Source organism: Drosophila simulans, chromosome X (assembly GCF_016746395.2).
Source record: "Drosophila simulans strain w501 chromosome X, Prin_Dsim_3.1, whole genome shotgun sequence".
In the NCBI taxonomy this organism is placed as follows: Eukaryota; Metazoa; Arthropoda; class Insecta; order Diptera; family Drosophilidae; genus Drosophila; species Drosophila simulans.
In genome coordinates, this window is record NC_052525.2 from 21,066,074 (window position 1) to 21,088,498 (window position 22,425).

A 22,425-nucleotide genomic window follows, 5' to 3' on the forward strand; every position below is an offset into this window, starting at 1 on the left:
ATAAAAGCTAGAAGGTTGAGATTCAGCATACAGTTTTTAGAGACATAGATGTTGCGCAAGTTTATTTACAAACCGCATAAAACTACCACGCCCACACTTTTGAAAAATGTGTTGATTTTTTTTCACATTTGTATTAATCTTGTAAATTTGCAAGATCGATTTGCCTAATAACTTATTTTTGTCTTTGGTCTATGGCTTTACCCTACATACTGCCAACCATCCGGATGACAGACAACATCCTTGCTAGATCAAATATCTCTCATCGCCACTCTATCTCAAAATCATATCCAGGAAGTAACTATTCAGCTGACTGCAAGCAGAGGAAACTTTAATGTTGCCTTAATATACTGCCCTCCTTACACTTAGATGGACAGATGCCATTGCTGGGCAGTTCATCACACACAATTGGAGAAGCCACATGCTACCCCCACCGTGCAACTGCCTCTCCAAGTGCCATAGATTTTGGGATCTCCAAAGGCTTTAGACAGCAACTAATCAGGGTGAAAGTGCTGACAGAACTGTTATCTGACCATCATCTGCCATTGATTGAAGACGCCCAATCATTTAGAAGTGTTAAAAAAATGCTGTCTCCACAAGCGAGAATTCGGATCTTTAAAGAACACATCGAGGCTACTGTAGAACTCAACATTTTCATTGACACTAGCAGTAGGCTGGAAGCGTACGTCGACTACTTCACATCGGCGATCATTGAAGCTGCAGGGCAGGCTACACCAAGTTGGTCTCACGGCCATAAGGAGGCCTGCCATTTTAAGCTTGGAGGCTAGGGACTTAGCCACAAAAGACGCCTCAGAAGACAATACACCGCGACAGGAGATCCTAGCATTTACCAGCAATATTCATACTCCGACGCTCAGACACGCCCTATACCTTACCGCATAAGGTAATTATGCAACTAAAGGCTTTGCAGCCAAAAAAAACCCTGGTTACTATGGCATAGACAACCGAACTGCGAAATTTCTACCACGCAAAGGAGTGCTTGCTCTTGTGAAAATATTTAATGCTATGCTAAGATTAGGTAATTTTCCCAGGCAATGAAAACGTGCGCGCATTGTAATGATCCCCAAAGCTGGAAAGTCACCAACACAGATCGACTCATACCGCCCGATAATCCTGCTACCAACTTTCTCCAACGTTTTTGAGAGAATTTTGCTTACCCGCTTGATGGAACTGCCGGAGGTAGGTGACACATCCCACAAGAACTAGCTTTGAACAGTCGGCGTATTTTTGGACGTGAAACAAGCGTTTGATAAGGTGTGGCATGTAGGTCTGCTATATAAAATGAAAGATCTCCTCCGAGCAGCCCATTATGCCATCCTCAGCTCCTTCATCGCTGATCGGCCCTTCGATGTTGCTGTACGAAACTGTCGGTCAAGCCTGGAACACATTCATGCAGGGGTTCCACAGGGAAGTGTGCTTGGACCCTTCCCGTATACCCTGTACACTGCTGACATTCCAACTCCCGTCAACAACACCGATGAAGCCTCCCCTGCTCAGCTGCTCCTGGCCACCTACACTGATGACACCGCCATGCTTGCGTCGCACTCATCCTTTCAATTCAGCCCAATGCAGTTCAGGAATGGCTGCATGCAATCGAGCGATGGACTGGTAAATGGAACAAATCCATTACATTCACTAAGTCGGCCTGTGTCACATTTACCCTGCGACCTCAACATGCCTAGGTCTTCTCTTTGACGGAAATACCATTGACCACGTCTCATCCCACTGCTACTTCGGAGTTCACCTTGATGGACGCTGAGTTGAAAAGCCCATATCACGGCAGTTAGAGCCAAATCCTCATGGAAGCTGAAAAAGCTGGACAGGCTTTTCCACTCAAGCAACCCTCATATGGCAGTTAAGGCTCCCTTAATAAAAGCCATATTAGGTCCAACACTGACCTACGCAATCCAAGTGTGGAGTTTGCCTCCGGGACTCAGCTCAATGGGCTTGGAGTAATACAATCGCGAGCGGCACGACATGCATCTGGGCTACCCTGGTATGTGAGCAACCGAGTCATCGAAAAGGACTTAAAAGTTGTCCCACTGGGAGACCAAATAAACTTCCACAGCAGCCGATATGCCGACAGACTTAGCGCCCACCCGAACTCGTTGGCGAATCTTGTCGACCCTTTTTCCCCCTATTTTACATTTGTATACATTATAATTAAGGAACAGTATCCATAATATTATCTTTTAAGCAACACATTAAGTGTTGGCGAGGTGTGTTGCTGTCGGCAGTTGGAGTCTGCGGCTGGAGTTGTCTTAAGTGGTGTCGTCGTAGGTGAAGTTTGTGCCGAATAGAGAGTTGCACACTTTCACGGCCACGTTGCGACGGGCGATCTTCTTGGATCTGCCGTGGGCGTGGAATTCCTGGTTGTCCACCGTGATTCCCAGATGCTGCATGCCGTTGGTATTGTCGCCAGATGACCCGTAGTTCACGTAGCTGAGTCCCGGGCGCATCTGCAGGGGAATTGATTACTGACAGTGAATATAGTGAGGTGGGCTGGCCTACAATACAAAGAATGGTCGCCGGGTGCATGGTCTCCCAGCCAGAGGGTAGCTCCGTACGCACTGGCGGCTTCTTTGGCTCCTTCGGCGCGGCGGGAACTGGAGTTCCGGCATCCTCTCCGGCCTGCTGGGCAGCATTGGCCGAAGGGTGCATCTCGGGTACGACATAGCCCTCGCGCTCCCACTCCGCGAACAGCTTGTAGATGGCAAACGAAGCCAGATTTAACATGGGCATATCATCATCCCGTGCATCGGCCTCATCCTCTTTAGTGTCTATTGGCTCCGCACCCATCTCCACCTGGTGAATACGGGGAGGCTTAGGCGTCATCTTCGCAATTATAAAATCGCGCCAAGCCTTCTCGCAGGCCGCGTTCTTGGCTGTCATCTTTGAGGTACCCTTGCCCTCGTACTGATTGGAGTTCACAGTGACAACGGCCGTGAATCCCCCGTCGGTATTGCTGTCGATGGTGAAATCGCTGATGGTCACGCCCTTAACCTCGTTGAGGGCCATCAGAGCGTTCTTGGGGAGCATGGACTTGCGCAGCTGGCGGTTCTGTCGCAGCTTCTTGTCCCGAGTGCGTTCTACGATCGAGTTAAAAGACATATATGTTATTGTATAAATGTTAAGTAATTTCCAGTCTGTCCTTTCATAAGAACTCTAGTGATTCGTGTGTGTGTGCGATAAAAGTCTGGGAAAACTGATCACCAAAGAATTCCACGCTTACCAGACGACTTCTTGCGCTTTTGGAAGATCTTTTTAAATGGGATCTTGCCCCCGATGCCGCTGGCACTGGTACTGGCACTGGTATTGTCCTCTATAATGTCGACGGACGGTTCATCGTCGACAGAGATCGGCTCCTCCTTGATGATAACTGGCAAGGGCAGCTTCGAGGCGATGGCGTCCGCATCCGGATTTTGCTGCTGGACGGACGAGTTCGGCACTTGAACGGGGACAGGAGTCGATGGCTGCTGAACAGCCACCGGAGTGGCCGGTGTCGGATATGAAGCCACCGGAGGAGACTGCTGCTCCTGGACATTGGCGGCCTGCAACTGCATTTGGATCAAAGGCATGACGGTGGCATTGGGATTCTGCGTTTGCGAAAGAGTTAACCGATTAGTTAGCAAAGGCAACGGGCTGGTCCAGTGGGTCGACAGAAAAGCGACTCGCTGGCCAACGGAAACCATCAAGTCGTCAAGTTACCCGGAAGCGTCAGGGTGGTCGGCTGGTCAACTTAAAACCATAGTTCCGGAAATAGCCATGGCCATTCCTGCGACCCAAGTGCCCCGAAACGAAGCTCTGCACCAGCGGAGCCACCTGCCCAGCGAATTTGGATCTAGGGTAGGGTAACAATTCCCTCATACATTTTAAGGGGTTAAAAACAGCAGAGTCCGATTAACAAATAAATGCAGTCTCATGGTGAGTTAATTTTTCGCTAATGTATTCTGTTGCAGCGAGGTTCGAGAAAATCAAATTCTAATTCTAATGCAATTTTCTCCGATATGCAAAAATAGATTAATTTTTAATGATTAGTGCTCTATAAGTTACACAATTCTAAAATAAGTTAAATTTTTTCTTTCTATTTTAGTAAGAAACAAATCGAACACGAATTCGTTTTGGAATAGGCATAGTATAGTTAAGGGGATCCTTCGGTCATCGGCTGAGCTCATGGTCGCCGGCTCGTTTCGGGCACTTTCGGTGGAGTGAATGGGCATTGCTATCTGACGCAAAACTAATAATTTTAGTTACAATTTTGGGTGAATGCATTTTCAGTAGCCATAAAAGTTAGCGATAACCGCAAGTCCAGCGTGAAACTATCGCAGTGCTAGCCATCTCTGGTTGATCGAAAGCACGAACGGAGTGGAATGAGTGCAATGACCAAATGGGTGGGATACAAATGCAATGGAAGAGGGAAAGCTGGGGGTGGGCTGGAGGGTGCATTGTGGATGCTGGTGGAATTCGGACAACGATCTGCAGTGCAGTCTCTGCACTTTCGATTAACCCGCTTTTAGTGGCTATTGCAAATGAGTTCACAATTGTAATAAATACACACACTTTCACTTTGTGCGCTGCAAATTATAGAAATAAAATCGAAAACTTTGTTATTTCACAAATCAAATATGGATGAGTCCAACAATGGTTTTTGTTTTCGTGATCTATTTTCACCAGGAACACATCTCTTCACAGGGAAGTTTAAACTCACACTCCTGCACACACTTGGAAAAAATGTAGATTTACGTAAATGCGTAAAATTTACGACTTACGTAAATGCCTCCAAAGACAAATGGCTTGTTGTTTGCCGCGAGTGGACGAAGATTTCCCTCCATCTTGATTTTTTCGTTTTTGTAATTTAATTTTTCATTGTTCAAATCACAGAGATAAGCTTACTGCGCTGATGGGAAAAACCTAAATAGGGATGTAATGCATATATCAGAATATATCGATATTTGTTTCACATATTTTGAAAATCGATTCTTGTATATTAGAGACATTTCACACTGGCCATAGTAATATAACCAAGTGAAGGGATAGAAAGACGGCGGAAAATGAGCGCAGACAACTGATTTTTTTCTAAAATAATTAACAATAATATAAAAATAACACGAAGATGCCTATTTGAAGTGTCTAAAAATTAATGCGAAAATTAAGAATTGCAACAGTATTTCTGTATTTCTTGAGAAATTTATAGCTTTTAGAGCGTGTGCATGTTAATTCCCTCAATTTTTTGTGACTGACTTACATTTGAATATAGTAAAAGAATAGTCTAAAACTCAAACCATACCCACAACAAAATTATTAATTTAACGCACAAAATTTTTGTTATGATCGTGGTTTATTTTTTGACCACAAATGTATAGTACTTTTAAAATATTTAAGCTGAAGACACTGTGCACACACGACGAGTTAGAAAATGGCAATGCAATAACGTATTAAATCGTTTTCATGACTTGCAAACACAATTTGGCAGTCCGCAGCGTGGGCAAAATCTATAAGATTCCAATCAACGAAAAACAGAAAAGGTGTTCACACTGTTTTAACAAGAGTTTTGCGTTTCCTCAACCACAGCAATAGGAAAGTATGCGAATTTATGAAAATGAACACCGAATTAAGTGAATTAACTATCTGGGTTGGGATTAATCGCCCAGTTTTTAATATTTTTCATATATTAAACAAATATTATTATTCGTCAAAGTAAGGTAAGATACCTGTAACTCAGATAGTGGTAGTTCGATGGAGAATTTTCGACATTCTTTTTGCACATCTATAGAAAGTGCCAAGACAAATAATTTTCAGAAAAAAATGGGAACATTTTTAAAAAGGGTTGGCATGGCAGTTTTGGACAAACTTGCTGCATCAACTGCTCTAGAATCTGGAGCATAAGTCTCAACGCCCTGACTTTTTATAGTTCCTCAGATCTAGAAATTCATACGGACGGAAATGGACAGATCGCGGATTTTATTATTTTACGAAAATTTAAGCAGTAGTCAACCTGCGCTGCATAGGCATACAGGCTTAGCCCAACTAGCCTTTAATGTTCGCGAGGACAAAAGACCATGGGACAGCACGACTCGTTTTGTGATCCTGGACTACAGAGAACTCAATACAAACATATATACACTACATCACTACACTAAACTACAGATCTATGTTTAAATTGGGATATCTGAAATAAAATGGTACAATTTTTTTAACTGAGGTCCACCCAAATAAAACGCCTCTAAGAGAAGAAATTGAACAACATTGTACCAAAGACGAAACAGGACGTCAAAGATTAAGTGTGCTTGCATACCTAAAATATTATAAATACAAAACAGGAAAACTTCTTAAAAATTGTAATTCTTATAGGCTTAGGGAAATGTAAGTCGACAGCTATCTGAGCTCGCAAGCCGTTTGGAATCCGATGAATATTTTTATATAACAAATAATGTCGCAAAACTTTTTTTCACTTGGTACAAGCGCCTGACCAAAATCAATTTACGGTGTCCACGAATATGTAAATTGTACACTGACGATGAACTAGTGTCAAATTTGTACAGCACCTATTTTAAGAACATTCTTAACGAGAAAACTTAGACAGCATTTTTAATATAATTGTTTTTTTTTCGCGTTTCCACATGTGCCAATTTGAATTTTAAAATTAAATAAGAAGAAAGGCATTTTTTTTAATTAAAAAGACATGAAATTAACTTAAAATTTTTCGAACTACAATTACACTTTAATATTTCGTTACATTTTTCAAGCGGCTTGCCAACTTTTTTTTTGTGTGTATTAAAAGACTTGATCTTTGGGTTCCTTTCGAGAGTCTTCTTTTCATTTCTCTCAGTTGCTTTTTGACGCCGGGCTCGTGCGCATTTAAAACGATTCTCAAATGAAGTGTCCACAAATTTGTTTAAATTTGAAAACGTTTCGGTATGGACGCAAGAAAAAGGAATTCTTAGTAATTGATATTCTACGGGAAACAACAACGAAAAACAATTTAAAAAAGGATAATAATATACAAAAATAAGAATACGGCGGTACAACAAATAATTAAGGAATCTGTTTTAGAATTTCATGAATCATTTATAAAGTTAAATCTGTTAAAAAGATCTCCGGCTAATTTTGTTGTTTCTTGAACCAAAAACCTAATCTAATATTTTATTCATTATTCTCAGCGCAGTAGTAGTGTAAAATATATTGGCCTTGGTGACTTACGTCACCCAAGATTTTGTATATTAGCAAGCGGTAATTGTTAAGTCAGCGCGTTCGTGTTTATGGGACATTGGAGATTTGTACACCGATGCTGGTGGGAACGAACGGCTATTAAAATTTGGCTGACTGCTTGGGTTGTTTAAATTCGAAAGAAGGAAATTTTGATGACTAAGGGGATAAAACGTACTGTTTTGGAATTGTTTTTGCTGGATTGTATTTCATGGTAATGTGTGGAATTTGGTGGGGTCACTTTTCTCGATGTGGTTCGATTGAAGTTTAGGTTTTAGGTTTATATTATTATGAGAAATGTGGAAACTTTTATTAGTATTTGCAGTGACAGTATAACGCATAAACATTAACTGAAGGAGATTTATAAGAATTATGTGCACATACCTAAATATATTGAGTATGTTTTCATCTGCAAACCCCTTTTTTATTATTATTTTTACACATTTTTTAAACTAATTGGTTTTATAATTTTGGGTAGCGATGTTAGCATGTATACATTTTACTATTTTTGTATTTTTTCTTTTAATAATCGTCAGAGAAATACTGGTAGTAATTCTACTAAATCGGAATGCAGCATACAAATTAAAAAATTGCTTGTTTATTTTTATTATTAGTTAGTTGTTATTAGTTACAATTAGTTTTTATTAAAAATTTTGAGGGTCGTTTTTGAAACCTTCACTCTTTACCATTTAACGTATAGTATTTCTTATTCCTTTCCTTATAAAACGGGCTTGATTATGACAATATTTATATTTTCTATATTTTATATTTTACCCGTTACTTGTAGAGTAACGTTGAAAAGTATGTAACAGGCGTTTCCTACTATATATAGTATATATATTCTTGATCAGGATCAATAGCCGAGTCGATCTGGCCGTGTCCGTCTGTCCGTATGAACGTCGAAATCTCACTATAAATGCTAGAATGTTGAGATTCAGCATACAGATTCTAGAGACAAAGACGCAGCGCTAGATTGTTGACCCATGTTGCCACGCCCACTCTAACGCCCACAAACCGCACAAAACTGTCACGTCCACATTTCTTAAAAATTGTTGGATATTTTTCATCGCCCACGCCCACTTTTGAACAATTTTTCAATTTTTTCTCATTTTATTCCCCAATATCTATCGATATCCCAGAAAAATTATGACATTTCGCGTCGCATTCACACCAGCTAAAAAACGGGTATCTGATAGTCGTGGAACTCTACTATAGCATTCTCTTTTGTTCTCTTTTGTTTTATTTTATATTTTTTGCATATTTAATTTGTAAAAGTGAGCGAATATGTGTTTTACAATTTCGGATAACCATTTGGCTATGAGGACTTTAAAACTTAGGAAAAATATATAAATTGGATCAGACAGTTTTGGTTAACGACTCCTAAAAAATAACAAAGGACAATTATCTGAGCAACGAATCGCTTTGAAGTATTCGCTGCTTAAATTCTATGATGATCACGATAAAAGATTTTTGGACAAACTGTTATGGGGAATTATCACTTAAGGCCCCGAAACTACATTATTCAATTTTTGTAGCTTGTCTGTGGGCTAAAATATATTTCGGCCGAAAAGTAGGCAATACAATTTTTATCAGTTGACGCAAGATTTTGAGTATTTCACAAATTGTTGGATTCCTAAAAAAGACAGATCAGATTTTGAGTCATGACTAGAAGCTCCATTTCATTGGGATTTTTATCCATTTTATTCCGAAGTGCTTTTATAACAACAAATGAAAGCGTCAGCCAGAGCCAGCACTTGATATTCTCTATATTAATTCTCTATATATTACGATCATTTATAGCTTTTCCTACCCAAGATCTAGCTTTAGCGAAAGCCAGCCACATTTTCTGGCGTAACGAGCACCAGCCAGAGTCGCAATTTTTAATTTCGTAATAGCAATTTCATTAAATAATATATATATATTATTTATATTTATATATATATATATATGGGAGCTGATTCCTTTGAATGTTTTTCAGATTTGTTTGTGTACACAACAAAGTATAGAAAACAATCTATCTACAAAATTATGTTATCCAAATTATGTGCCGACGACCTGGGGAAATGACCCCAGATCGGCACTAGGTCGGATATTACCTAATTATGTGTTCCATGTGAAATAATAAGGCGAAGTATTTGCTTTTGGTTTTCGTTTATTATTCTTGACAAGTTGAAGTTAGATATGATCCGCTCAGCTCCGGTTCTCCTCTGCAAGTGTCACCCGGCCCCCGCGCTATGAGCGTCGAGCCCTCGGTCGGCCAGCATATACAAGTAATATAAATTCGGGTGTCCACTGGAGGTTCCCTCGCTGCAGTCTCCGATATTAAGCCGGTTGACCGATGATGCCCCTCGCACGGGAGACAAGGGTAGTAAACTCACTTGAAGAGTTATGACGATTATGTTGGGAAGATGACTGTCTTCCTTGGAGCATCTGGCCTAGAGACTCAGAATGCTGTAATCAATATAAAAGATTAACGACAGAGTGTCGGAGTTGTTTGCTTATGAGCGATGGCTCTTTATTATGTCAATGCCCAAAACGAACTGCTTAAAAGCTAACAGAATGAGAACTTCATAGCGGCCTCTGCAAATGTGCAGAGCTTTTGCCGGCTATGTGAAAGCTTCCGGTCAAACGCTTGGTCAGCAATTTGGCCGGTGCTGGAATACGGACGATCGGTCCGGTTAACTTAGTTAACTACTCCCCCTTCAAGATTGAGGCCGCCCTCGGCCGACCTTATTTGATCGAGGACATCCGTCAGTTGGGCCGCGGATCTTTTGGCCCTCGTGGCTCGTAGGTAAGTTAGGCCGACACAGATAAGAGCGCAGACAATTACTCCCGCAATTAGCGCTATCCGGCTCAGTCGGCATCCGTCGACTTCTTCTCCGAATTTCCTGATTTGCTCCAAATTTCTCTCACTCAAGCGGTGAAGATATGGGAGACTCAGGATCTCGTGTTTCACAGAGATATTGAGGACAGGAGAGTTAGCTACTCCTGGTGCCTTTTTCTGGATCGTGTTATGGTTCACAAACACGGTCTCATTGACCATAGCACTATCGGTAAACATAATCAGATGCGTGCCTGTAATGTGGGTGGTAGTTCCACTATCCACGCGCACGAGTGCTGGTCTATCATTAATAATGATAATCCCTTCGTCGACATAGGTGATAGGGTGGAGATTGCTCTGTTGCGTATCGCAATGGGCCACTACTCCAGCATGGAGTTCTCGGGCGCAAGAGCTCACCGAAGATATTTGACAGAATGTTGCTCCGGGTGACATGGAGCAGTTTTTTACTGTACGGATTTCTCCATTGCATTCTGCCACCATATTGTTTTCTAACCTCAGTATGGTGTCATGGTGAGCCACTGGGAAGACGGTGATCTTGTTACAGGTCATCACGATCTTGGGGAATTTTATAACAAAATACAAAACGTTAAGGGACTGTAAAACCTTTACGGACGCAACGGACAAAATTTCCCTTATGGGGGTGTTGGTGGGCTCCTCGCCCCAAACATTCTCCAAGTCTGCATGGTCCAGGAAGACTGGACTAACTACATTTATTTTTGCAAGTGATATTGTGAGTAAAAGGTTCTGCAGTTCCATGACAATGATCCTATTGCGTGTTAATAAAGTTTCGAAAAGGTGTCCTGTGTCTACTTGCTTCTGTTTTGAAATTTTTAAAAGCTCATTAACGGTGTCGGTAAGTTCATTAATTCGGACTTGTGTTTTGGTGTTAATTTCGATTTGGCCGTTGTGTGCATCAATAAGTCTCGCTTCGGTGAACTTAATGTTCTCTAAGTCTTCGGCGTCAGGTGTCCCTGCGACAACCTTCAACACAGTTCCCAAGAAGTCAAGGCTCCTAGCCACTCTGTGATGGACGCTCAACGAGTCGAGCATGTCACGAAGGTGAGCGATGTCAATGCTCAGGAGCTTCTTCATATGGGATTCAGGGAACATATCGACCATGCCGTTGGTTTCGTCAATCACTCGCCTATACTCGGAGAGGTTAGCAGAGTGTCTGACGTAGGCATATTCCTCCCATACCAAGACTTGACCGTCGATGACGGGAATATAATTTGCATGGGTATAATCTGTGACTTGGGCTGAAGCCACTGCCAGGAGACAGAGTAGAAGCGTTGTAAACGACCTGTAATATGCGTGGTTGATTAATAAATATTCGGAATGGAGTTGCCCACCACCAATAGACAAATAAGATGAAGCAAATTAAACTCTAAAAGATTAAGCCGCGTGGCTATGAAGAATATAAGAAAACTTACGCCAAGTGGCTATAGGAAGCAAAAAATAATGAAACTTATGCCAAGTGGCTACGAATAATAATGAAACTTATGCCAAGTGGCTACGAATGAAGAACCAATGAAAAACTTATGCCAAGTGGCTATGAATAAAAAACGAATAAAAAGAAAATCCGGGTGAACCGCAACTGGGCTCTGTTAGTGTCACTTTAGGTTGTCCTTGTGGACCACCCTCCCTTTAATTAGGACTGTGGTCCCCAAGTCCGCCTCGACAGTTCTCTCCTCGCATAAGGGAGTGAGTTTGTTGCCTAGTCGTCTGTTTGACTTTACTAGGACTTTATCGCCGACCTGGAAGACTCTGTTCCGCCGAGAGGAGTTTTCTCGGTTTCTTGTCATGTTTTGGGCATTTTTGATTTTTTCCTGGACATCACTTTGTAGCTCGTCCGGATCTGCCCGCATGACCTCGGCCGGTTTCTTGTTAATGACAGAGTGGATGGATTGGTTATATCTGGCTGCTGCCAGCAAGATCAACTCCACCGTGTCATTTATGCCTTTATCGATTTTTAGGCATCTAGCGAGCTCGAGCAACGTGCTGTGGAAGCGTTCCACCTGTCCGTTGGAGACGCTATGGAGGGGCGGTGCATTCGAGATGCTGACGCCGAAATGGTTTTCCAGCATGGCCACTATTGTGTGCGATTTCAATGATGGTTCATTGTCGCAGTAGATGGCTTTAGCTCTTGGGAAAACATTCATAAGTTGAAGTAGTGGTGGTTTTAGATCCTCTATGGTTCTAGATTGGATCGGCTGCACCATGGCGAATTTCGAAAATTTGTCCACACAGGTGAGGAAGTATTTCCTATCCGTTGAGAAAATATCGACGTGCAATATTTCTCCAACGTGGCCCGGGATTGGTGTTTCACCGAGCTCCTGTTTCCTTGGATGTCTATCATACTTCGCCCTGGCGCAGGTTTTGCAATTGGCGGCAATCTCGCTCGCCAATTTGGTCATCTTGGGGAAGTAGTACTCGGAGAGTACTTGCTTCACATTCTCTTGGGCCGACCTGTGAGCTCTGTCGTGCTCTGCGGTGAGGATTTCTTTCCTCTCCCCAACCGCGAAAATGTCGGTGACCCTTTTTTTTACAATGCCAGAACTTTGTGGCCGGAAATTGTCGGACCACCTCGTCTTGGAATTGTGCCAACGTGTGAAGGTCACAGTGGAAGGCATTCACACCATTAGGGATAATGGTGTTGGCGAGTTCTTCCAGCAAAGTCTTTTTGCATGAGAAGCCAATCGCGTGACGCTTCTTATTTCCAAATAGAATAAAAGTGCGTTTCCAAGGGGAGCGCGCTTCTTCTAAAACTATTTGGTTCTGGAAGCAATTTACGGGTTTGTCCGTAGACTGAATTGTGTATGTGAGCGAAAGCTCACTGTGCACCGTGGCCGCGCACGACTCGGGTTCCTGGTTTTCAACAACGTTGAGTTGTTGCCTCGAGAGGGCATCCGCAACGAGATTATTTTTTCCGGGCTTGTAAAAAATTCTTGCGCCGGACTCATCGATGCGTGCCTTCCACCTTTTGATTTTGGCGTTCGGATTGGATTCCGATACCGCAAACGTCAAAGGTTGGTGATCGGTAAAGATGTTTATCTCTTTGACAGCATACAGGTAGTGTCGTAATTTGGCTAGCGCCCAGACTATGGCTAATAGCTCCCTTTCGTTGGTAGCGTAGTTAACCTCTCTGTCACACAATGTCCTAGAGATCATTGTAATGGGGCGTCCCTCTTGGGACAACACTGCGCCAATGCCGTAGGCCAAAGCGTCTGTCGTTAGATCAAACGCTTTTTTGTAATCCGGATATCTAAGTATGACATCTTCCGACGCCAAAATGTTGCGAAGTTTCTCGAAGGCACGTTGCTGCGCTTCGGAAAATTCCACTTTGATATTCCTAGACCTGTGTCGGCTAACACTTCCGTTCTCGCCCTTCAGTATGTCTGAAATGGGCCTTGCTATTGATGCGAAATCTTTGATGAAGCATCGATAATAGCTGGCTAAGCCCAAGAATGACCTCACCTCAAATACATTTTTGGGTTCCGGAAATTCCTTTATGGCCTTAACCTTTTCTGGGTCAGTCGCCGCGCCATTGTTGGTGACGATGAACCCTAGGAAGCTCACGCTTTTCTTAAAGAAGCGTGACTTCTCTGCAGATATTCTCATGTTGGCATCGTACAGGCTCTTCAGAACCCAATCTACGTGCTTGACATGCGCATTTTCATCCTCTGAGAAGATGATGACATCATCAACGTAAACATAGCAGAACTTGCCGATCTGCTCTCGCAGAATATCGTCAATCGTTCTTTGGAAGATGCTTGCAGCATTCCTGAGTCCGAATGGCAATCTTCGGAACTCATACTTCCCTCCGTTTACCGAGAATGATGTCTTCTCACGGTCGCGTTCGGCGAGCGTGATTTGGTGATAGCCAGACTTCAGATCAAGTGTCGTGAAGTACTTGGCCTTGCCGAGATTCCCTAATATCATTGAGATATTTGGCATAGGATATCTGTCTGGTACAGTTCTCTCGTTTAGTTTACGGAAGTCCAGTACCAAACGCATTTTTTTGTTGCCTGCTTCGTCGGTGCCCTTTTTGTCTACGACCCATATTGGGTTATTGTAGGGGGACTTCGACTTTTGGATTATGCCATTTTTCAGCAGCTCCTGGATTTCGCCATTGACGAAGTCAGCTGCTCCCATAGGGTATGGGTATAATTTGGCATAAATGGGCTCCTCGTCGGTCGTCCGGATGGTTGCTACCACCGACGTATTGTAAGGGAGAGCCTCATTAGGATCAGCAAAAGCTTTTTTCCTATTCCCAAGCATCTTCAAAAATGCACCCTTAATCAAGGGCGGTGCGTCCGAGCAATCTACGTTGGTAAAATTGACATCGGGGCAGGTGTGGAAGTCAATGCGCTCTGTTTCGGAGCCCCATTTGAGGTGGCCGGAAGCCAGGCAAAGCGACGCGCCGGCCTGCTTTAATAGGTCTAGGCCAATGATCGCGTCGAAGGAGGTCAGATCTGGTAGTAAGAAGAAGGTAGCTTTAATGTTAAAAATAGACACAAAACATTTTTTTGTGATTGTAGTCACACCATGAATCGAATGGATTACAAATGGGGACTCTACCGGGCGAACGCCTTTCAACCCCTTAAATGGTCGGATGAAATTTTTTGACGCGCCCGTGTCAACCAGTAGTTTCATGTCAATCCCCGCTACTCTTCGTCTGATGACGGGTAGCAGGGATTTTCCCCTAAAAAATTGATGGCATCTGAGTCATACTCTAGGATGGCATCATCGTCAACTTTAGTCGCTGCACTGGAGGCCGCGGTGGCATAAGCCTTGTCGGAATCATCTGAGGCCTGGGCCACATGGTTGACCCTTTGCCTTTTAGGCGGGATCGAGCGGCCAGACGCGGCCGGCTTCGACTTTGGGAAAGCCGGGGCGTGGGACGGCTGCATCCTGGACAATGATGGGTCAATGTTGGTCATTGGCTCCGGCGTGTTCCCTCGAGCCATTCGGACGCTACGCGGAGCGGAGTGCACCTGTGCTCTATGTTGTCTAGTAAAGTGCGGGTTTCTCCCGGCACTTCCCTGCGGCCCGGCTTGTGTGGGGGCCTGCTGGCGCTCTTGCGCTTTGGGAATTTGTCTGCGATCCCTATTTTCTTGGCTCTGCGCAAACGAAGTTGCGAAGGTATATCTCTCGTGGTTGGATTCTACCTCTTGCGCCAAAGCGAGGGCTGACGGCATGTCTTTTGGCTTTGCCGCGAACAGCACATCCGTGAGGTTGCGCCTGAGTCCCGAGACGAAAACTCTCAAAGCATCATCCCGGAATTTCTCACATAGGATCGCCGCTGCCGACGCTTCATGTGACATGGTTACTTTGTTGGTCAACAAGGTGAGTTTTTTCTCGACCTCGTCATAATATTGAAGGAGCGTTAGGCTTCCCTGTCTGAGGGTGCCTAGCTCTTGTTCAATAACATGTATTGGGCGTTTATCACTGTATGTGAAATCGAGGCGACTTATGATCGCATCGAAATTGAGTACTGTCCCAAAGGACGCAAGAACTGCATCAGCAGGGCCTTTAATTTTGCTCCTGATGATGACCACCGCCTGATAGTGTCGCGAACTATCTTCATATTCTCTAAACATATGGTAAGCCGCATTTGCCGCTTGCCGCCAGGAGACGTATGTCTCCTGGGTTCCCATAAAGTCTGGGAGACATTTGACGGCATCCAATGTTTCGCTACAACTGACCTTTCCAGTGATAATTACTGGTTTGTAAATCTTAATCTGGGGAGTTTCGGCTTGCGCCGGGGCAGTCCGTATAGCCGCGACTTGACCGGCAAGATCCTGTATTACATTACGTAATTCGTTCTCCCTGCGTTGACTGTCAATAGCCTGATCTTGTAAAGCTTTTATGAGAGCCTTAATTTGCTCCGTTTCGAGCGACATTTTATATGCAATAAATGCGTTAACCAGGGTGTTTTTATGCACAGAGTTTTCTGTGGAATCGTCACCTTCTGACTCTGAGTCGCTGGCGAGCGGTTTAGAATTCCTATACTGTAGAAATGAATTGCTCATGAGGAGCTGAGTATATAAACATTCAAATCGTCTTGCCCATAGGAGGCACTAGTATGGCGAGGGGACGCGGGGGCTGAGTCGGCGTTTAATAACATTGGCCGAGGGCTCGTTGAGCGGAGCCGTAGGTTCGTTCAGCAACGATACGGTGAGGGGCTTGCGGGGAGTCTGCATCCGCTAAGCCAAACAAATATATAAATTACAAACAAATCGTAACAGCAAAGACAAAGAGATATATAAAGGCAAAAAATTGCCACAGCAATGCATGCGCTGCTGTATCGGGTGTCGGGGCAACGATAGGAGGGCCCGAGACGGCTGCGGGGAGAGAATTCAAGTTCGAGTGGAACGACAGTGTCCAGACATATGCAGAAGTGGAACGAAATAATGCACACAATGTAAATTGTAGGTAAATAAATCTCTGTGACAGTGTCAAAGAATAATTTAATCCGCACAGTTAATAAAAATTTAAAATTCCGTGTTCAACTTTAATTTCATAAATATAACTTAAATTCACAACACATACAAGGGTTAGGATTGTCATGGAAATACAGATTAGTATTTAGTGTAGCTCGCACAAATGTTTTAGAACTTTATTTAAATGCAGCTGGGGTTTGGAGATAGGCGCTCACTTACATAATCTGTGTGTCTTGTGTGTGTTTTGTTGTGGGTTTCCAAGTTAGTTGGGCGCCAGTAATATAAATTCGGGTGTCCACTGGAGGTTCCCTCGCTGCAGTCTCCGATATTAAGCCGGTTGACCGATGATGCCCCTCGCACGGGAGACAAGGGTAGTAAACTCACTTGAAGAGTTATGACGATTATGTTGGGAAGATGACTGTCTTCCTTGGAGCATCTGGCCTAGAGACTCAGAATGCTGTAATCAATATAAAAGATTAACGACAGAGTGTCGGAGTTGTTTGCTTATGAGCGATGGCTCTTTATTATGTCAATGCCCAAAACGAACTGCTTAAAAGCTAACAGAATGAGAACTTCATAGCGGCCTCTGCAAATGTGCAGAGCTTTTGCCGGCTATGTGAAAGCTTCCGGTCAAACGCTTGGTCAGCAATTTGGACGGTGCTGGAATACGGACGATCGGTCCGGTTAACTTAGTTAACTTACATAAGTACTTTCAACATCTTTAAAAATGATAGCTTCAACTAAAAGCTTTGTAATGAATAATTGTGAGACACTTTTGAAGAAGATAGGTAATTTTGACTATGTTATGAAAATGTTAGTTATCTCTAGCCTATAAACTCCATTAAAAAAGAATAGAGAAAACTATTCTTTTCTTTCCCTTTCCTAAGTCATATGGTCTCAGTCAATGCTAGAATGCAATGCACAGATTCGTAATCTCACCTCTAAAGAAATACCTTAGGATAACCTGTCCAACATGCAAACGTTTAAAGCCTGTTTAAAATTTGGCGAAACAAATAAAAGAAATAACAATCGAAAAACAAAATATTACTGCTAGTAATCCATCTTGTCACAACAATAAAACGTATAAATGTAAAATTTTACAAGGGAACATGTGAAAAGAAAACTTATTTTTCCTCGTTGAATAGTATGTAACAGGCAGAAGGAAGGGTTTCCGCCCATATAAAGCATAATATTCTTGATCAGGATCAATAGCCGAGTCGATCAAGCCATGACCGTCTGTCCGTATGAACTTCGAGATCTCAGGAAATATAAAAGCTGGAAGGTTGAGATTCAGCATACAGATTGTAGAGACATAGCGTCTATGTCAGCGCAAGTTTGTTTGCCCCAAACTTGCACACACACATTTTTGAAAAATGTTTGGACATTTTTTTCATAATTTAATAATTTTAAAAATTTGAAATTTTTTAATTTCATAATTTTAGGGTGGCCACCCAAAACTAATACGCCCACACTTTTGAAAAATATTTACATCTTTCTTTGTCTTATTGTTTATTTTGCTTCATCTTTATACCAAACACCTGTGGCCACGACCTTCCATTCACCACAAGATGTCCAAAACGATCACCCCCACACTTTTAAACAATTTGTAATTTTTTTCTCATTTTATTCCCCAATATTTATGGATATTCCAAAAAAATTGTGAAATTTCGCGATCGCTTTCACACTAGCTGAGTATCGGATATCTGCTAGCCGGGGAACTCGACTATAGCATTCTCTCTTGTTTTCCATAGATGTCCCTATCAGCAGTTGGATTCTCCTTTTTCAGGATTCACTTAAGTTTTTTGTTACATTTTAAAAGAGGATAGTTCTGCACTTTACGGCTCAGGGTTTCCTAGCCATTTCGTTAAATTAATGCTAATTTATAAAATATCTGCATTTATTTTTTTTAAATTGCATTTCTTTGAGCAATTACTCTATATTTATATACATGATATATATATACCCTTTTCCCTTTTAATTTTACCTACCTTTTTATAAATACTTTAATAAACCATAATATGTTCGTGAGCATACTAACCAGTTAAAAAACAAAAAATAGTCCACAGTATACATAATTGTTTACAAATTCAAGAAAGCAGAAAAGATCATATCGAAAAAATGTGCTTGGCTTTTGATATTCGAAAAACTTTAACCCAAGCCCCAAGATTCGATGAAGCGTTTTGTTCCTTCGAAAACGCAGTCTGAAATTCGCTTAGCGACAAATACAAGAATTTGAGATTTGCGATTGCAATCTAGGGAAAAAAAAGATTATTTCGAAAAAATATGTTTTCCTTTTTATATTCGAAAAACTTTAAGCCAAGACCCAAGATTCGATGAAGCGTTTTGTTCCTTCGAAAACGCAGTCTGAAATTCGCTTAGCGACAAATACAAGAATTTGAGATTTGCGATTGCAATCTAGGGAAAAAAAAGATTATTTCGAAAAAATATGTTTTCCTTTTTATATTCGAAAAACTTTAAGCCAAGACCCAAGATTTGGTGTAGCGTTTTGTTCCTTCGAAAACGCAGTCTGAAGTTCGCTTAGCGACAAATACAAGAATTTGAGATTTGCGATTGCAATCTAGGGAAAAAAAGATTATTTCGAAAAAATATGGTTGGCTTTTTATATTCGAAAAACTTTAACCCAAGCCCCAAGTTTTCATGGATCATTTTGGTCCTTCGAAAACGCAGTCTGAAGTTCGCTTAGCGACAAATACAAAAATTTGAGATTTGCGATTGCAATCTAGGGAAAATGTTACACGTTAAACTAACAAATTAAAAATAAATTATAACACAGTTTTAACGCTAAGCTTGCGGTGCGTATCCATATCTGCGAAGTATGTTATTATTTGTGGCACATTAGAGTATTTATTAAAAAGTAAGGTAGCAACGCTAACTATTAGCTAAGCTTTTTTAATTTATAACTTCACTTTTTTTGTAACTTGTTAAAGGAAAACAATTTCCTGTGGTTAATATTGCTAATAAATTGGCCCAAGTCCTCTCCAATAGAACTCTCTCCGGTTTTTAGTTAATTAATCATTTCTCTACAAGCTGTATTTTGATTGATTTCAATTTCAATACCTATTGAAAAGTAAAGTAGACGACATGTTTTATAAAGAATTGAAATGATTGTATCCATTACATGTTTTACCAGATATGGAATTTAGAAGTCTGAATAGTGTTAGGCAAATGGGTAGATTGCGAGAACTAAGAGAACGCGCGCGACTTTTGTCCTGTGTCCAGGAATTGATCCAGTTTTGTCCAGAGCTCGAGCTAGAAGATTTTTGGACCAATTAATAGCTCGAGTCATTTTATTCTCTTTTTCCAACTGGTTCTATATTAATTAGCGTTGGTCAGAATGAAGCGCTCCTTCCTTAAGGAAATAATGGCAATGGATGAAGGGGTAGACGTCTCGAAGCTAGTCCCGGGGGATTCTACTAGCAATTATTTCAAAAGTTTAGTTTTCCAATAATACAAATTTTAATCACTTATGACTTGTGTGCGTTTAGGTCTTCGCCTTATCAATAATGTCAGTTCCGTGTATGCTGGACAGTGAGATTTTTAATTTGTTCTCGGACGATGTAACTCCTTGTATGCGGAATTCCATTTATGGAATGTTATAAACGTTCATACAATTTCTCGTTTGCAAATTTACAGAATTCATCGATTATAGTTAGGATGGTCTATCAGTTAGCGGAATGAATGTAAATTGTGGTTCACATTCCACCGGGAATTGAAGTCGTTGAAATTTTTTCACATTTTTATTAGTTTTGTAAATTTCTATCGATTTCCCACGCCCACTCTAACGCCCTAAAACTGGCACGCCCACATTTTTTGAAAAATTTTTGGATATTTTTTTAACTTTATTTATATTTATTTATATTTTCATATTTATTTATACTTTTTTAACTTTATAAGTCGCTTAAATTTCTATCGATTTGCCAAAAATATTTTTGCCACGCCAACTCTAAAGCTCGTAAGGCGGCAAGCCGGTCCTCAATTTTTAGCGGTATCCCAGAAAAATTATGAAATTTCGCGTTCGCATTCACACTTGCTGAGTAACGGGTATCTGATATCGGGGAACTCTCTCTTTTTTGATACTAGGGCCAAGGTGGCCTTCTACCGTATTTAAGAGTCTGTCAAATGTCGCGTTGGTTTATAATATGGATGATCATTGCTTAACATCGGGAAAATAAATAGGTCGTTTTCGTGTTAGGTGTCCTTTGGAATCCACTCCATTTCTAGCTTAACATATATAAAATTAATCGTGCTTTAAAATTTTATAGAAATCATGAAGTCCTTCGGGTTTCTGTCCCCACTGCCCCACAAGCTCAGCATTTGGTCGTAAGCCGATCGGGCAGTATTTTACTCATATATTATTTGCTTGTCTTGTTCATATGCTATTACCAGCTAAATGTGATTAAAATATTACAGTGCATATCGATAATTATAGATATATGAAGTGCAGGCAGTTACGAATACTACCTTGGAAAACTCTTTGCATTCTTGGGATTTAAATGATATCTGTAAAGAAAGCTCCAAATAATAACACAAGTCCTTTTTGTAGTTTGTTGCAGCCGTCAGGCTGACTTAGGTTTATTGAATTCTTTCTTGTATTTTTAGTTGGCAGAAATGGTTCTGCCAGCTCAACGTCTTCACAGTGTCTGATTTGTAAGTTTTGAATATATTTGGTCTTAGGCTAATCCGCGTAGCTGCGCTGCCCGGTACGCCAGCGGCGGAGCGGCGTTCTTATGCATATCTTATATATCTGAGCTTATCGGGAGAGCGAGCTATGTATGTACGTATGTAATATGCATTTGGTCGGCGTGGGAATGCTGACCATGCACTTATACTTTGTGTCCTTCAAGTGTGCGATCATGTTACATCCGCCTTGGGCCGTACTGCTTGCATAAACATAAACATAAACATAGCAACAAAGTGCTGCTATATGTTAGTATGCTAGTATACTTAAATGTTCTTAATATTACATAGGCACATACTACATATCAACTGAAAGCCTTGAGTCTTCAGATAATTCAGACACGTTTATTTAATTCAAATTGCCGAAATTGGACTGACTGGCCAGCGTTTTGCCGGCCACTCGTAAGCTCCGCGGCCCAACGCTTAGCCAAATCCCACGGCATCAGCACATTCCCCTGCAGTCACTCGCGCAGCGCTGCTCTGCAGCGCTCCAGAGTCGTTGGCCTGTCGTCCGATGCTGACGCTGCGATGAAGGTGGGGTAGGAACTGCCCGGCTTGCATAACACTGAATGCCGCAGCAGTGGGGACAGCGAGCGGGGTTGGGAGGGGAAGGCAAGTGCTGCGTGTTAACTCATATAAATGTATGCGAAATTTAACTCGGACACTCGGACACAGCGGACTCTGACAAGCGTACGCCGGGACTGTTCCAACATTTTTTGCTTCGTGAGTTGAATGTAACTCTCCTGTCATTTTGCCCCACTGAGCTCAACACATCCTTCTCTTCTAAGGGTTTAAGGGGCTTTCTTCAAACGCACTCCAGTGCAGATGCCATCGTGTTGGCCCCTTCCAGGAGTTCGACATGGATCTGCTTCAAATCTATTGCATGAAACCCCTCGACACTTCTGCCAACACTTTGCATTTCCCTGGTCATATAAAGTTTTACCCTTTCGTAGCAGCTTTTTGGGTCAAGCTTTGAGTTGTATTCCTCTGTTTTATTACCCTTAGGCCACTACGAAGGGTGCATTCAATTCGGCTTATCTGGGAATTACAATTTCGCTGATTTGTTGCTCGTGGCATCATTAGCTCGGCTAATGTTTGAGAAACAAATGGTTTTCCATTATAGTAATCGACCCTCAGTGGAAGTTGGGTCTAGGACTTAGTAACGACTTGTCCTCCTCCACTCCTCACGCTTTTTAATAAAGCCATAGAATTGGTTGA

General features: G+C 41.9%; 2 protein-coding genes across 5 annotated transcripts in view; both read right to left on the bottom strand.

Moving 5' to 3' along the window:
* LOC6726616 overlaps nt 1–4,918 on the bottom strand; it is a 30,402-nt gene extending 25,484 nt beyond the window's left edge. The window contains exon 1 of the mRNA XM_039297233.1: nt 4,788–4,918. The gene's annotated coding sequence lies outside the window, so the exon portion shown is untranslated. The remainder of the gene's footprint in view (nt 1–4,787) is intronic.
* On the bottom strand, nt 2,159–4,929 carry LOC120285320 (double-stranded RNA-specific editase 1-like). Of its 4 annotated transcripts, XM_039297227.2 has the most exons (5): nt 4,788–4,929; nt 3,727–4,592; nt 3,251–3,614; nt 2,530–3,107; nt 2,159–2,477 (listed from the first exon to the last, which is right to left on the bottom strand). In XM_039297227.2, exons 3-5 carry the CDS (start codon nt 3,594–3,596, stop codon nt 2,280–2,282), a joined length of 1,122 nt encoding a protein of 373 aa, XP_039153161.1. In that variant the 5' UTR covers nt 3,597–3,614; nt 3,727–4,592; nt 4,788–4,929; the 3' UTR covers nt 2,159–2,279. The 4 variants fall into 4 exon arrangements, with proteins under 4 accessions (XP_039153161.1, XP_039153158.1, XP_039153159.1 ...); XM_039297224.2 differs by having other exon boundaries at nt 3,251–4,592; XM_039297225.2 differs by lacking the exon at nt 3,727–4,592 and having other exon boundaries at nt 4,788–4,925.
* Between the last annotated feature and the right edge of the window lie 17,496 nt (nt 4,930–22,425).

What these genes read in the sequence shown, in the direction of transcription:
- LOC120285320 (XM_039297224.2), bottom strand. Translation starts at nt 3,710, where the DNA reads ATGGTTTCCGTTGGCCAGCGAGTCGCTTTTCTGTCGACCCACTGGACC. An exon ending in AAAGCGCAAGAAGTCGTCTG is followed by an intron (nt 3,108 to 3,250) that starts GTAAGCGTGGAA and finishes ACTCGATCGTAG; the next exon opens with AACGCACTCGGGACAAGAAG. An exon ending in CGGCGACCATTCTTTGTATT is followed by an intron (nt 2,478 to 2,529) that starts GTAGGCCAGCCC and finishes ATTCCCCTGCAG; the next exon opens with ATGCGCCCGGGACTCAGCTA.